General features: G+C 38.7%; 1 protein-coding gene and 1 long non-coding RNA gene across 4 annotated transcripts; both read right to left on the reverse strand.

Annotated features, from left to right (window-relative positions):
• Nucleotides 1–2,990: 2,990 nt before the first annotated feature.
• On the reverse strand, nt 2,991–5,207 carry LOC148291131 (uncharacterized). Of its 2 annotated transcripts, none has more exons than XR_015826279.1 (3): nt 4,916–5,207; nt 3,935–4,559; nt 2,991–3,848 (listed from the first exon to the last, which is right to left on the reverse strand). It is a non-coding gene; the product is annotated as an uncharacterized LOC148291131 (long non-coding RNA). The 2 variants fall into 2 exon arrangements; XR_015826278.1 differs by having other exon boundaries at nt 3,028–3,848; nt 3,935–3,983; nt 4,916–5,185.
• Nucleotides 5,208–9,629: 4,422 nt separating this feature from the next.
• Nucleotides 9,630–14,310, reverse strand: LOC110747480 (TMV resistance protein N-like). 2 transcript variants are annotated; one of them, XM_088245412.1, is made up of 5 exons: nt 13,961–14,310; nt 13,305–13,843; nt 12,022–13,138; nt 11,625–11,903; nt 9,630–11,501 (listed from the first exon to the last, which is right to left on the reverse strand). In XM_088245412.1, exons 2-5 carry the CDS (start codon nt 13,817–13,819, stop codon nt 9,729–9,731), a joined length of 3,684 nt encoding a protein of 1,227 aa, XP_088101538.1. In that variant the 5' UTR covers nt 13,820–13,843; nt 13,961–14,310; the 3' UTR covers nt 9,630–9,728. The 2 variants fall into 2 exon arrangements, with proteins under 2 accessions (XP_088101538.1, XP_088101537.1); XM_088245411.1 differs by having other exon boundaries at nt 13,305–13,860.
• Nucleotides 14,311–14,360: the final 50 nt, after the last annotated feature.

Genomic DNA, 14,360 nt, shown 5'->3' on the forward strand with positions numbered 1-14,360 from the left:
GCCGAGCATCAATGCTAATTAAGAATGGTGCTTAACATGCATCTCTCCTTTCTAATAGAGTTGCATTCACATTGCAAAATCCAAGTAATCCAAGTTAATTCAGGAAAGTTCAGATGAAAGACAGGGGGCTGTACGGGAGAGAGAGAGTGAATTATTTCTTTTTTGACCAGACTGGAGACATCGTCAGAGGGTGAATTATTACTTTTTTGACCCAAAAAAAGTATGGATGTGACCAAAGTGTGGAGTAAAAGAAAACAATCCGGAAAGAAATAGTTTTAACAAATCCACGATTTTCGAATCAACACCTAAGGCCATCTCCAATGCAAGAGGCTAAACCTAAAAAATCTCAAATTTTGGCATGTTTTCATCCCCAACGCATGTATAGGGAGGGGGGGAATTTTGGGCAGACTGGTTTTTGGGGGGGTATTTGGCCCAGCTTTCCAGTCCGGGCGGAAAATTTTGTGGGCCCCAAACTGAAGGCAACTTGCAGCACGTGAAGGAAAGCAAGAGAAATTGAGGAGGTGGGCCAGCCATGTAGGCTACTTGTTGGGAAGTTGCTGACACATGGCGCAAGATGAGTTTGTAGTCATTGCCATCTAATGGCTGCAATTCAAACAGCCAAATTGATTTTTTATTTATTTCAAATGTAATGGCTAGTTTAAACCAACGGCTGTGATTAAAAAGTGACTTGATCAACCAAAAAACAAATGATCCAATGGTTAAAATTAAAATCCAACAACTAAAATAAATAAATCAAATATTATAAATCAAATCTAACCCCAAAACACATCCCAAACTCTATAAATCCTCATTAAAGTCTATGAAATAAAATGTTGTATTTGTTTTTTTAAGTGAAATTAATTATATTTTGGATTTTGGATTTTTTTAGGTTAAAATCTTCAGAAAATTAATTCGCGAAGGTTGAAACAAAATTAATGTCAAGAAAAATTAACAAGAAAAAAAAATTAGGAGTTAACTCTTTTTGAACAATTTAATAAACTTGCGGACTCAAATTATGAGTCTGCATGGTTGGAGGAAAACACTATTTGAGTCCGGGCAATACATGAATAGTTGTATTTTGAAGGGGATAAATTTGGGTTTAGCCCCATTTGGGTTGGAGATGGCCTAAGTCAAAAAAGTGAAAGGACTAATGTTTTCCACCGACTCCTCAGTGAAACTTCCTTCTCACCAAAAGTGATTGTGTCCCTGGCCTTTTTTTTTCCCCCTGAAACCTAAGAAATTTATGTCATCAACTTTCAGTCTAGTTCGTATCAAAAAAATAAACTTTCAGTCTAGTATTTACTGATGCAGAGGGAATTGGACACATAATTGCTTACTATAAAAATAAATAAATGTTCTTAACGGCTCGAGCTATTGTGACTTTTAGTTCAGTTTTGCAATTAGAATATTTAACAAATTCAATTGTGTAGTTGCGTTAATATTTAGCAACAGTTTGATAGCACGGCATTGAAAGGTTGCTCTGAAAATGTTCTTTTACTCGCTGCCTATAGGAAGTAATTATCCCAACACATTGAAACTAACAAGTTAATCCAAGTCCTAAGTAATTACCATCCAAGTTAAATCTTATTTCTAAACTGTATGTTTAAAACAGAAACATAATTTATTCTTGTATTGGCCATTAGCCTAGCTATTCTCATTGTTAACCTTCACACTGATAGTCAGCTGAACCAAGAGCATACAGGAAAGCATGGAGCTGACCTCACAATAATAAGACCTCAACATTACTCTAGAAACTCTAAGGAAATCGACTGATTCAATATCAGGCCTACACTTGTCCATATCTCCATATTCCTTAGCACTAGAGAGATCTACAGAAGCAGTATTCCTCTCTCTGGCTCTTATTCTTTCATCCTTTCTCCTAGATTTTTCACACACATTCTTTCGTCATTATTAATCATTTTCCCCTTTCTTCTTTTGGTCAGAAGATTCAGAACTATATTAACAATTTCCACGCATTATTTCACTATAGGAAGCAACAGTTTGATAGCACAACATTGAAAGGTTGCTCTGAAAATGTTCTTTTACTCGAAGCCTATAGGAAGTAAATATTCTAACACATTGAAATTTACAGGTTAATCCAAGTCATATCCACTCAGAAAATATCTCGAAAGCAGGAAAAGGACAAACAGTTTAGGGAAAATGAAGTCCTAGAAGCAGAGCGCAAGTTTGTTTTGTAAATCTATAGCATATATATACTTTGGGATTTGTTCTACTGTTTTCTGTTTGTATAAGTAGCCACACGCAGGCTTAGTCCATTTTCAGACAAAACTACTTCAAAAGATTATATTCTTAGAGCAATTTTTGTGCAACTTCATTGTTATGGACCTCATAGTGAAAGCAAATCTCAAATTTGGGGATAACCTGATCAACAAACTGTATTAAACATATACAATATGTGGACTTGGACCTACAGCAGAAACCATTTAAGCACAACAAGATACCTCCTCAGTTACCAAACATGTTGATTTAGAGTGTGCATTTTCATGGCTTACAGACAGCTCACTTGTCTGTTTTCACTACATTATCCGGAGTTATCTGTTTATAGAATAGCACTAGGTGACTAGGTCCATTTCATTCTGAAAACAATAAAATCTGACAGAACAATTTAAATAGAGGAACACAAAATTACAGCATATCCTGCAAACTATACAAACAAGATGCAACAAGAGAATTACTCTCTCTCCTCCTACCTAATATAAGAACTATGAACAGAGATAGTATGACACAATCAAATTTAAAACTTTGAGAATGCCACCAATTGCTTGTTTTTCCTCATCATTAATTGAACAACTTATTTACAAAAACTTATGAAACGATTAAAACGATTAATTGCCTTTTAGTTTTTTAACATCAACAGTTTTCATACATTTTTTCATTAATTATATCAAATCAAACAGTTTGATGGCGCCGCATATGGTGATTAGAATTGTGATATAAAATTATGAAAAGACTAGCATTGTTGAAAAAGATTCTGTTACTCAAGCTCTGTATTCTAACACGTTGAAATTAAGAAGATTCACAACCCAACAATATCATAGCATATCCTGCATTTATGTATTTGAAAATGGAAAAGTTTTTTTTTTTGGACAAGTATATAACCAAAATGTAATAAGAGAACAGCTCTCCTACTACCTCATTGAATGATTGAACCAAGCTCAAAATGATTTAGACTTTCTTGAATCTTTTGCTGATTGGTTCATCGTTGTCATCAGAGCTATCACTTCCTGGTTCATTGTCGTCATCAGAGCTACCAATTCCAGGTTCATGGTTGTCATCAGAGCTATCACTTCCTGGTTCAATTTCGTCATCAGAGCTACCACTTCCACTACAACCAATTGGGCCTGCCTCATCACCTTACACCAAACAGCTGAATTCTTTCAAATCTCTCTCTCGTACACCAAAAGGGCCCCACATTCTTTATATTCGAGCTTGTTTTGAGTGTGTTGGAAGATCTGTATGCACAATAATGTGCTTCGAATGAAAACAGATGACTGCTTGAGGCATCTGTGAAGCTGGGATGATCGGGATGCAAAGAAAAAACCCAAAGGTGTTGTGACCTAAGATCCCCAAATTCAAAAGTCTCAGACGGACCCCGCAAACATTGAATTTTGAAAAAAAATATCCAACAAGGGCGGCTGGATTTTGCAAATATTCAGAATCTTCAAAAACAATACATAAAGCAATCCCAGCCCAGTCGCTGCTACATGATATGATTGTGGAGGTAGAGGCAGAGGCAGCTCCACAGTTATTGAATCTCCCACACTTCGATTATCGAACCAATCTGGAATTTCGCTTCCAGGCCATACAATAAAGGTACGGAGAAGAATCTGTATTGAATAGCAAAAGAATTGTCATTGTATTTATCATTGCAAATATTCTATTAATCCAAACAAAAACGAGAGAGGGTATGTACCATTATCATTGCAAATATTCTATTAATCCAGCCTTCTTCTTCAACCAATCTGAAGCAATTAAGAAAAGTGAACTCAAAATCATACACATTGGCTCCTTCACTCAGCTTTAGATGGATCGGACAACCTTTTTAAGGCAGTACAATCATCTACATATACAAATAATGTCACAATCGTCTACATATACAAATAATGTCATTGACGGATGATCTGGCAATTGCTCAAGCCTTTTGCACTGCCTCAAGTCCAGAGACTTAAGCTTAGAAAGGAATGTAATGCTCGCGGGAAGGCTAATGAAATTATTTCCACGAAGTGTTAAATATTCTAAAGAAGATAAGTGACCGATATTATCGGGGATCACACCTTCACCAATATTACAATCTCTTAGGTTTAAACTAGTCAAAGAGCATAAATGATTTAGAGAAGACAACACCAAACCCCAGGGGTCAGGATGACTCTTTCTAATTCCAAATAAACAGTCAAGGCCCCACACAATGCCAATGCCAAAGCCATCCCTTGAAGTTGATGATTTAGCAAAGCTTAGACGTTTGAGCTTTTTCATAACAAGCGGCAGCTCCCTCATAGCACTTCCGTCTTAATAAAGTTCCTCTAAAGACTCCATGTCCCCTGGCAGTTTGTCAAGTTTTGAGCAACTTAGCCCCCAGAGGGTTTTAAGAGACTTCAAATTGCATATCACACTCGGTGGACCCAAGAGACTTTTGCAACAATTTATATGCAATTCACCAAGGCCAACTAGATGTTCAATTGATGAAGGTATTTGCTCAATTAGACACAAGCCTAATTTAACAGAAATTAAACAGAGCCTAATCAATTCAATTCAATTCCCAAATCAAAACAGAGCCTAATTTAACAGAAAGAATCATCAACCTCAACCCCCAATTCGACAAGCCTAATTTAACAGAAAAAACCCTAAATTTAATTTAGAAGAATAAACCCTAAGTTCAAAGGAAGAGGATGCTTACCGTTAACTGATATAAGAGAGAGAAACCCAGCGAATGAACGAGAGAGACAGAGAGAGCGAACGAGAGAGACAGAGAGCGCGAACGAGAGAGAGCGCTGAGTTCGGGGGAGTTGGGCGAAAGGGCGAAAGGCCGAAAGTGCGAAAAGAGTGACAGGGTGGGGATAAGAAGGTATTTATATGCGTTAGTTTTATATGGTTTAAAAAACGTTGTTATTTTACCAATGTTTATCATTCCGAAGATAAAGCCACGATTTTCCTTTTTTCTAATGAACATCGTAGCACAAGACTCTCAATGCGAAAAAGGTAATTTACATGTGGCGCCAAAACAATTTGCACAGAAAAGAGATTCAGAGAAGAAACTAAAGAAGAAATTAGGAAATCCTCAAGAAAGAGCTTAAGGGTCAAGGTGAAGGAAAAAAAAAAAAAAAGGAAACGTGAAAGGACAAATGTTTTCCACCGAAAAAGTGAGGAAATTTCAAGGAAAACTTTTGTGGTTTGGGATGTGTTATTTTTCTTCACCTTTTTCTTTTGAGAGCATTTTTGCTCACCACTTTAATCCGAAGTGTACATTTATCATCATTCTCAATATTTGACACTTATCTATTGACATAACTATAGTTCCATAAATACAAAGTAAAGAGTTAACAATGATTATGTCAATAGACATGTGTCAAGTATTGAGAATGATGGTAAGAATAATCCTTAAATTAAAGTAATGAGCGAAATTATTTCCTTTTCTTGTTACACCGTGATCGAGTGCATGCATAATAAAGAATGATGCTTAGCATTGAGCTCTCCTTTTTTATTTTATTGAATTGTCACATTGCAAAATCGAAGGAATCCGACATGGGAGGGTCCTGTCTTGTCTATGTTTGCTTACCCAAGTCAATTCACCCGAAAGTTCATATGAGAGAGAGAGAGGCCAAGAAAAGTATGAATGTGTACCAAACTCCATACTTTGAAACGTAGTATTCGTATTAAACGTGAATAATAGATTTCAAAAATATTATAAAAGGTTTATTTGGATGAAGTGATTTCTAACTCTAGAAATTCAGATGACATTATAAAGTTAAATTGTTTGTTTTGACTATTACAATTCATGTATCTCAATTGTCTACTTGCATTAAAAAAAAGGCATATTGGAGTCCACCCACACTGTATATAAAACAGTAATTTTTTATTTTTTTATTATTAATGTTTGACCTTTTAAGCTCTCTACTTTTTAATGATTTATAATACTTTTTTTTTAATAACTTTAATTCACTAATGAAACCATGAAAGAAAGAAAACTCTGTTCACCAAAAAAAAGAAAGAAAGAAAACTCTAATTAATTATTAAGAACAAATCAATACATAAACAAACAATCAATGATGAAACATTTGGCCTAATACAGTCAGACGAGGAAGTGAAAACTGCTGTGCTCCAATTGGGATCCCTAAAGGCTCCGGGGCCGGACGGTTTTCCGGGGATGTTCTACCAAAAATACTGGGAGCACGTAAATGGAGTTGTCAATGATGCTGCTACCGGTATGGGCCTGTGGGGAGAGGAAATGTGGAAAATTAACGCTACTCATATTGCTCTTATACCAAAGGTGCCATGTCCAGAGAATGCCACCCAGTTTCGCCCCATAAGCCTATGCAATAACTCGTACAAGATCCTTGCAAAAATCCTTGCCAATCGGCTCAAACTGATTCTTCCCCACATCATATCTCACCACCAAAATGCCTTTGTGCCAGATAGACAAGTCCACGATAATCTTATTGTGGCTCATGAGGCCTTTCACTACCTTAAACTAAAAAAGAAAGGGAAAGTGTTCGAAATGGGGCTGAAGCTGGACATGAACAAAGCCTATGACAGAGTAGAGTGGGATTTTCTTGAGGAAGCGATGGTTAGGATTGGTTTTGATCGGGCTTGGATAAATCTTATCATGAGCTGCGTCACAACTGTCTCTTTCTCTGTGATGGTTAATGGAAAGTCTGGGCGTTATTTCAAGCCTCATCGTGGGTTAAGACAAGGAGACCCCCTCTCGCCTTATCTTTTTATTGTGGTAAGTGAAATCTTGTCCTTAAATCTGTCTTGCGCTATCGACCTGGGTGTTTTGCAGGGCATCAAGCTGTGTCGTGGGGGACCCACCCTATCCCACATTTTCTTTGCGGACGACTCCTTATTTTTCCTCAAAGCAAGCAAGGGTAATTGTAGAGCTCTAAACAGATTGCTAGAGGGTTACTGCCTTGCCTCTGGTCAGCGAATAAACTTTGAAAAATCTGTGATCTTCATGAGCCCAAATACCCCGTTAAATGTGAGAAACGAGGTGTCTGCAATTCTGAAGGTGCCAATGTCAAACAACCCGGGGAACTATCTTGGGCTCCCAACTATGTGGGGAAGATCAAAAAAATTGGCTCTGCAGTATGTCCTTGAGAGAATTTTGAAGAAGATCCAAGGCTGGAAAGCAAAGGCTCTAACTATGGCGGGTCGTGAAGTTTTGATCAAGGCGGTTGCCATGGCTGTCCCTACGTACCCAATGTCGTGCTTCAAGTTCCCCAGCACCATGTGCAAAGCAATCAACGCAGAGATAAGTCGCTTCTGGTGGGGAGCAACTGATGAAGGTAGGAAGGTTCATTGGAAAAATTGGGAAGGTCTGTGCCAGGCAAAGAGTGGTGGAGGCATGGGGTTTAGAGACTTAGAGGTTTTTAACCAAGCGTTATTAGCCAAACAATGCTGGAGGCTTTGGTCTAATCCGCATGCCTTTTGGGCCAGGTTACTGAAAGCACGATATTTTCCTAATGCGGATTTTGCACATGCCCAGCGAGGGTCCCGACCATCTTGGATCTGGTCTAGCTTACTAGAGGGAAGAAAAATCATGCTAGATGGTGCAAGGTGGCAAGTTGGAAATGGAACCAAAGTTGACATCTGGAAAGACAATTGGCTACCGTGCGACCAAGTAACTAAGCCATCACCTACTCAAGCGATTATGGGTGCCGTTCCAACAACAGTAAATGGTCTGATTGATAGAGAGGCAAATGTTTGGAATCTTGATCCTATTCAACAGTTGGTCCACCCGCGGGATTTGTCTCTGATCAGGGCAATACCTTTATGCAATCCTGAAGAAGACGATAGGCTGGTATGGCCGTGGGACATACGTGGTACTCTCACTGTTAAGAGTGGTTATTTCTGGGCGATAGCCAAAAAAAATGCCATGAGGTTGTTACCGGGTAACTCCTCTCACCAAGTTGATAAGGGCACCTGGAAGGTTTTATGGAGCTTGAAGGTGGTTCCGAAAATAAAAAATTTCATGTGGAGAGCAATTTCGAATGCACTTCCAACAACCCTTAATCTTTTCAAACGAAAGATCACCACAAGACCTCTCTGCTCCATTTGCGGTCAATTTGAAGAAACTCCTGAGCACATGCTTCTGTTGTGCCCCTGGGTCCACTGTGTCTGGTTGGGGTCCCCTCTGAACTACAGACCAAATGCTCAACAAATTTCAACGCTGGATGTGTGGCTTTATGGTCTATCTTCATCACTTTTAAGCGACAAAGCTACCATGATGAGGGTTGTGGGAACTGTGGGTATTCTTTGGTGGGAAATTTGGAAAGAGCGTTGCTCCGCTGTTTTTGAAAATCGGAACCCAATCCCTGAGGTTGTGCTGCGAAAGTGCTGTAGCAGTCTACATGAGATGTGTATTGGTGAGGCCGACAGCAGCTCCATGGAGTTGAGGAACGCCTTTAATCCCGAAGCCACCCCCGGTTGGAGACCTCCTCCCAGCGATAAGGTTAAGGTTAATGTTGATGGTGCGTGGAATGCAGTTAATGTTGATGGTGCGTGGAATGCAGCCACTGGTCTTGCTGGTGTTGGCTGTGTCATTAGGAACTCTAATGGTGATTTACTTGGTGGTGAATCAAGAATCAACGTGCGATCTGCCCCTATTGAGGCTGAAGCGGAGGCTGTTCTTAGTGGTCTTCATCTTGCTAAGGAGCAGGGTCATCACGATGTGGTTCTTGAATGTGACTCTCAAGTAGTTGTCCAGTCTCTTAGAGACAGAAAAAGGGCGATCCCTTGGAAGATCTACCCCTTTATTCAAGCTATTCGTAGGTTGGTGTCTTGGTTCTCATCCATTCAATGGACATGGATTCCCCGCACCGCCAACAAAGCTGCCCATGTGGCAGCAACTATCGCCAATTTGAGGGTGAGGCATCTTAGATGGGCTTCTCAGCCCCCTCCCTCCCTGGTGCTTGTTCTCTCCCGGGATGGCCTGCCTGGGCCACCATATTAGTGCTTTTATTTTGCCTCGTTCATGGTCTGTAGTTTCTGGGCTACGTGTTTAGCCTTGATGCACTACGTCATGTTTCTTCCTTTTGTTGGTTTCTTCTTTGTAGTTTCCTCCCCAGCTTTTGGGTCTTTTATTGAAAGCTGTAGTTGACCAAAAAAAAAAAAATCAATGATGAAACATTGATGTACACTGTAAATATAAGTTCCTCAACCAAATTCTCTAATCATCATCATAGCAAACCAAAGTAAACTCTCCAGAGAAAAAATATATATATATATATATATATATTATGTGGTGTTGCCAAAATAATTTCCACAGAAAACAGAGCCAAAATACTGGGCTAGAAACTGAAGAAGAAACGAAGAAATATCTCAAGAAAGAGCCGAACACGTCCAATGAACATAAAAGTCAAGGGGAAAAAGAAAGGAAGAAAAAACGTGAAATATACTGCCAAAGTGAAATGACATTTCTAGGAACACAAAATTACAGCATATCCAATAAACTATACAAACAAGATGAAATAAGAGAATTATTCTATCTCCTCCTATCTAATGTAAACTTGTTTATAAGCCCAAGAATGACTATCAATTGGGCATGCCTCGTAATCGTGTTCATATACTGCTGGCTTCGGGATTTTCAGTATTCGGCTAAATTCTTCCAAATCTCTCTTGTACACCAAACGGGCCCCACATTTCTTTATAATCGAGCTTGTTTTCAGTTCTTTGTCCGATCCATTTAAAAAATAATGTGTTTCGAATGAAAACTGATGACTGCTTGAGGCATCCCAGATATGATAGCGAGGCAAATAAAAAACCCAAAGGTGTTGTGACACAAGATGCCCCACTTTGAAAGTGTCATGCGTAAACCCAAATTCAATTTTGAAAAAATCATATCCAACAAGGGCGGCCGGATTTTCCAAATATTTAGAATCTTCAAAAACAACACATAAAGCAATCCCAATCCAGTCGCTACATGGTTGTGGAGGTAGAGGTAGCTCCACAGTTATTGAATCTCCCGCGCTTCGATTGTTGAACCACTCTGGAATTTCACTTCCAGGCCATAAAATAAAGGTATAATGAACATTCTTCATTATATCCATTCCCTTCATTGTACCGCTTCCATGTACCCCAATAATTAACGATGTATTTGTTGTAGTAAAATCAGACCATGATACATATCGTTGCGAAAAGGGACAGAGAGGGAGAGGGCGTACCTCAGGGGCCAATCTCATTATCATTGCAAATATTCTATTAATCCAGCCTTCTTCTTCAACCAATCTGAAGCAATTAAGACAAGTAAACATAAAATCATACACATTGGATCCTTCGCTCAACTTTGATGGATCTGACAACCTTTTTAAGGAAGTACAGTCGTCCACATCTACGAGTAATAAGTATTCACTTGACGGAAGATCTGGCAATTGCTCAAGCCTTTTGCACCTCTCCAATTGAAGATACTGAAGCTCAGAAAGGAATCTAATGCTTGAGGGAAGGCTAACGAAATTGTTTCCACTAAGATACAACACTTCTAAAGAAGACAAGCAGCCGATATCATCTGGAATGGCTCCTTCACCAATATTACAATCACTCAGATCTAATTTCGTCAAAGACCCTAAACGATTTAGAGAAGACAACACCAAACCCCAAGGCTCAGAGTCAGGATTCTTTCTAATTCCAAATATGCGGTCAACGCCCCACCCAATGCCATCCCTTGAAGTTGATGATTTAGCAACTGATCCAACAAAGGTTAGATGTTTGAGCTTTTTCATAGCAACAAGCGGCTCTCTCATCCCAGTTCCACTTAAACTAAGAAGCTTTAAACACTCCATCTCCCCAGGCAGTTTGTCAACTTTTGAGCATCCCAGCATAGAGAGCTCTTCAAGAGACTTCAATTTACATATCGCACTCGGGAGACCCAAGATACTTTTGCAATAATCTATACTTAGATAAACAAGGCCAACCAGACGATCAATTGATGAAGGTATTTGCTCGATAGCAGTCCCATCTAGAAAAAGCTTTGACAATTTCTTCATATATTCCCCAAATTCTGGAATCTTTTTCACTTTTGAGCAGCCTGAAAGATTCAAAAATTCGAGAGAATCCATTTGCAACTCACTTGGGAGACTCTTAATACTTTTACATTCTCTAAGTCTTAAAACCTTCAGCTTTTTGTGAACTGCAATAGACGGGTGAACCTTGCCTAATTTCTTACAACCTTCCAGATTCAATTCCTCAAGATTTGGAATGCGTGTGAAATTTGGGATATTGGTCAAGTTATCAGAGTAACTAATATCCATAGATTTCAACTTGGGGAAATTCTGCACAGTACATAAAAGTTGTATAAGTTTCCAAAAACCTATCAAGTTAAAAAAAGGTACAATCATATTGAAAATATTTATAAAAGAAAAAAAGTACAAAATGTCATATTTCAATAATCTCACCTTTTCTCCATCCCAAAGCCGAAAAAGTTTGCTATAACGCATCTCGAGTTTAGCAAGAAAACATGGTTGAAATCCTTGAGGGAGTGATTTGGAAGGATACCAGTTCCAATGGATAATTCTTAATGAATTTGGAAGAACTTTGGGGCATGAAGAAATGATCACATTATCAAATTCAAGAAGCCTTAATTGGTGCATCTTAGAGAAGGCTTCAGTACAATTCCAGTCAACCAGTTCTGATTCGGCCAGACGTAAGACTATGCCTTCAATTGCTGCCGTTTCCTAATAATAAAGAAGAAAAAACAAAGGAATCATTAATTCCACATTCAAGTCTAATATCTTGTTAAAATAAATGACATATATCTTCTTCAAAACTTAGTATTTCTAAGTAACTTCTTACCGAATTGTGCATGAATACATGAGAAATGTCATTGCGAAGCCACAAACGGCTGCGTTGACAAGGATCTCCAGGGGACTCTAGATGAACAATTTCCCATGCCATTTCTTGTATCAAATCATGCATCTGAACACTGTTAGGAATGTTGGATTTCTCAATAGTTAAGAGAGATTTCTCAATGAGAATATCTATCCTAATACGACTTGAAATATTATAAATACTGTCTAGTATTTCAATTACTTGCTCTTCACCCTTCCCTTTATGGAAACATGCAACATCGAGAAAAAATTTCTTGTCTATCTCTTCTAGTCCGTCATAACTTACTTTGAGTGAGTGAAAAATTGTTGGATTATGAATTTTCCCTAGATTATCCAATGCACTTTTCCATGTATCTTGACTTCTCGCATACAAAAAAGATCCCAATGTTGTCAAGGCTAATGGAAGACCTTTGGCATAATGTACGAAACACTTAGAAAGTTCCAGAAAAGCTTCCTCGGGCTGATTTTTCTTAAAGGCATTTCGACTAAAGAGCTCAAGAGCTTCATCATCCTTTAATACCTCGACCTTATATCGTCTTGTTATACCATGCTCAACTAGTAGACGCTCATCCCTAGTTGTGATGATAATTCTACTCCCCACACCAAACCAATCTTTCTTTCCAGCCAGTGTTTTAAGTTGGTTTAATTGATGCACGTCATCAAGGATGAGAAGAACCTTTTTATTGCATAAACGTTTCTGAGTGAAAAAGGTTCCAGCTCCTTCATCCCAAACATGGGCAACATTTTCTTTCAAGACTGGGGAAAGAAGTCGTCTTTGTAGAGCAACTAGACCACCGTGTTTTCCAGAAACCTCTCTCACATTAGATAGAAACCAGCTAAGTTCAAAATGATGGGAAATTCTCTCGAAAACTAGCTTAGCAAGGGTTGTTTTTCCTAACCCACCCATCCCCCATATCCCTATAAAGCGAACATCATTTACCTCTAGATCTAATTGCAAACGTAGTTGCTCGAGTGCAAAATCAATTCCGACTAACTTCTCTTCGGAATCTAACAACGTGAACGTAGGATTCACTTTCGTCCACACACATTCTACAATGTCTTTGATAAGCTCTCTGTCACACCTACAAGGAAGAGAAGTAAACTAATCATCAGGATGGTGCATGCATTACATAATACATATCATTAACAAAGTTGTTGCAGAAAAGCAAGAACTAAAAAGTAGCATCCAAGTAAAAATCTCTTAATTGGTTTATGACATGGGCAAGTTGTTCATGCATGCATGCTTACTTATAATTCTTTGAATCCCACCCGCAAAGATTGGCAACTTTTCTTAAAGCAGCTCTCCAACGCTTCACCTTGTCTACATCTTCATTGAACTTCTCTTCATGCTTAGTGAAGGCTTCCTCAAAACTCCCCTTTTGATTTCGTACGGCGGAAGGATCCACATCATAAAAAATTGGCAGAATTCTGTTCTCGGCTTTCATGCATTCAAGAATCTTTGAAAGTTCATCCAAGCACCAGGAGGAAGAAGCATAATTAGGCGAGAGAACAATGATTGCAAGATGTGATTCTTCGATTGCGCGCAAGAGCTCTGGAGAGATACTTGCCCCTCTTTCAAGCTCTCGATCGTCTTTAAATGTTTTAATTGCTTGCCAGTACTGCAGTTCATGGTATAAATGGGATATAAAACCCCTGCGAGTGTCTTCACCCCTGAAACTCAAAAACACATCATGCTTCCAATGGGGAGGAGCCCATTCAGCTGAAGTACGAGATGTAGAGGCTCTTTGGGTGCTCAAGGCCATGGGAAAAAGACAGTTCCTGGAAATCTGGTTGGGCAAACACTCTGGAAATACATAAAATGAAAATGGTAGCTTTAATTTTTCTTTTGAGTAATTGAAAACGTATTAATTAAGCAAAAGAGAAGAAGGGAAGAGAGCAAATACCCAGCAAAACAAACTAGAGATTAATGAAATGGAAACGCAGCAACTCGGACAACAGCTCAGCGGAACAGCACCACAATCACGAGCCAGAGAATTGGCAGCAAAACAAACCAATCCAACCAAAAACAAGATGCGAAGTTAACTGTCACCAGAAAATGAAAAAAAATATACAATATTCACCCGAGAGTTGAAGGAACATATGAAAAGAGGAGGGATGGGATATGCTTAGGAAAGGAAATAATGGAAGAGAGAGAGAGAGAAACAACGGGGTTTCTTTTTTGTTTCTTTTTTAGTTATTTTTTGGTGTCGGTGTGGTGAGTCTTTTCTTATGTCAATTGTAGAGTCTCCGATCGTAGAATCGGTTGGTCTTCTTTCTGACGTCAAATTGTAGGCTTTCAAGAGG

This window comes from Prunus avium, chromosome 8 (genome assembly GCF_965620075.1).
Source record: "Prunus avium chromosome 8, drPruAviu1.hap1.1, whole genome shotgun sequence".
NCBI classification, from domain to species: domain Eukaryota; kingdom Viridiplantae; phylum Streptophyta; class Magnoliopsida; order Rosales; family Rosaceae; genus Prunus; species Prunus avium.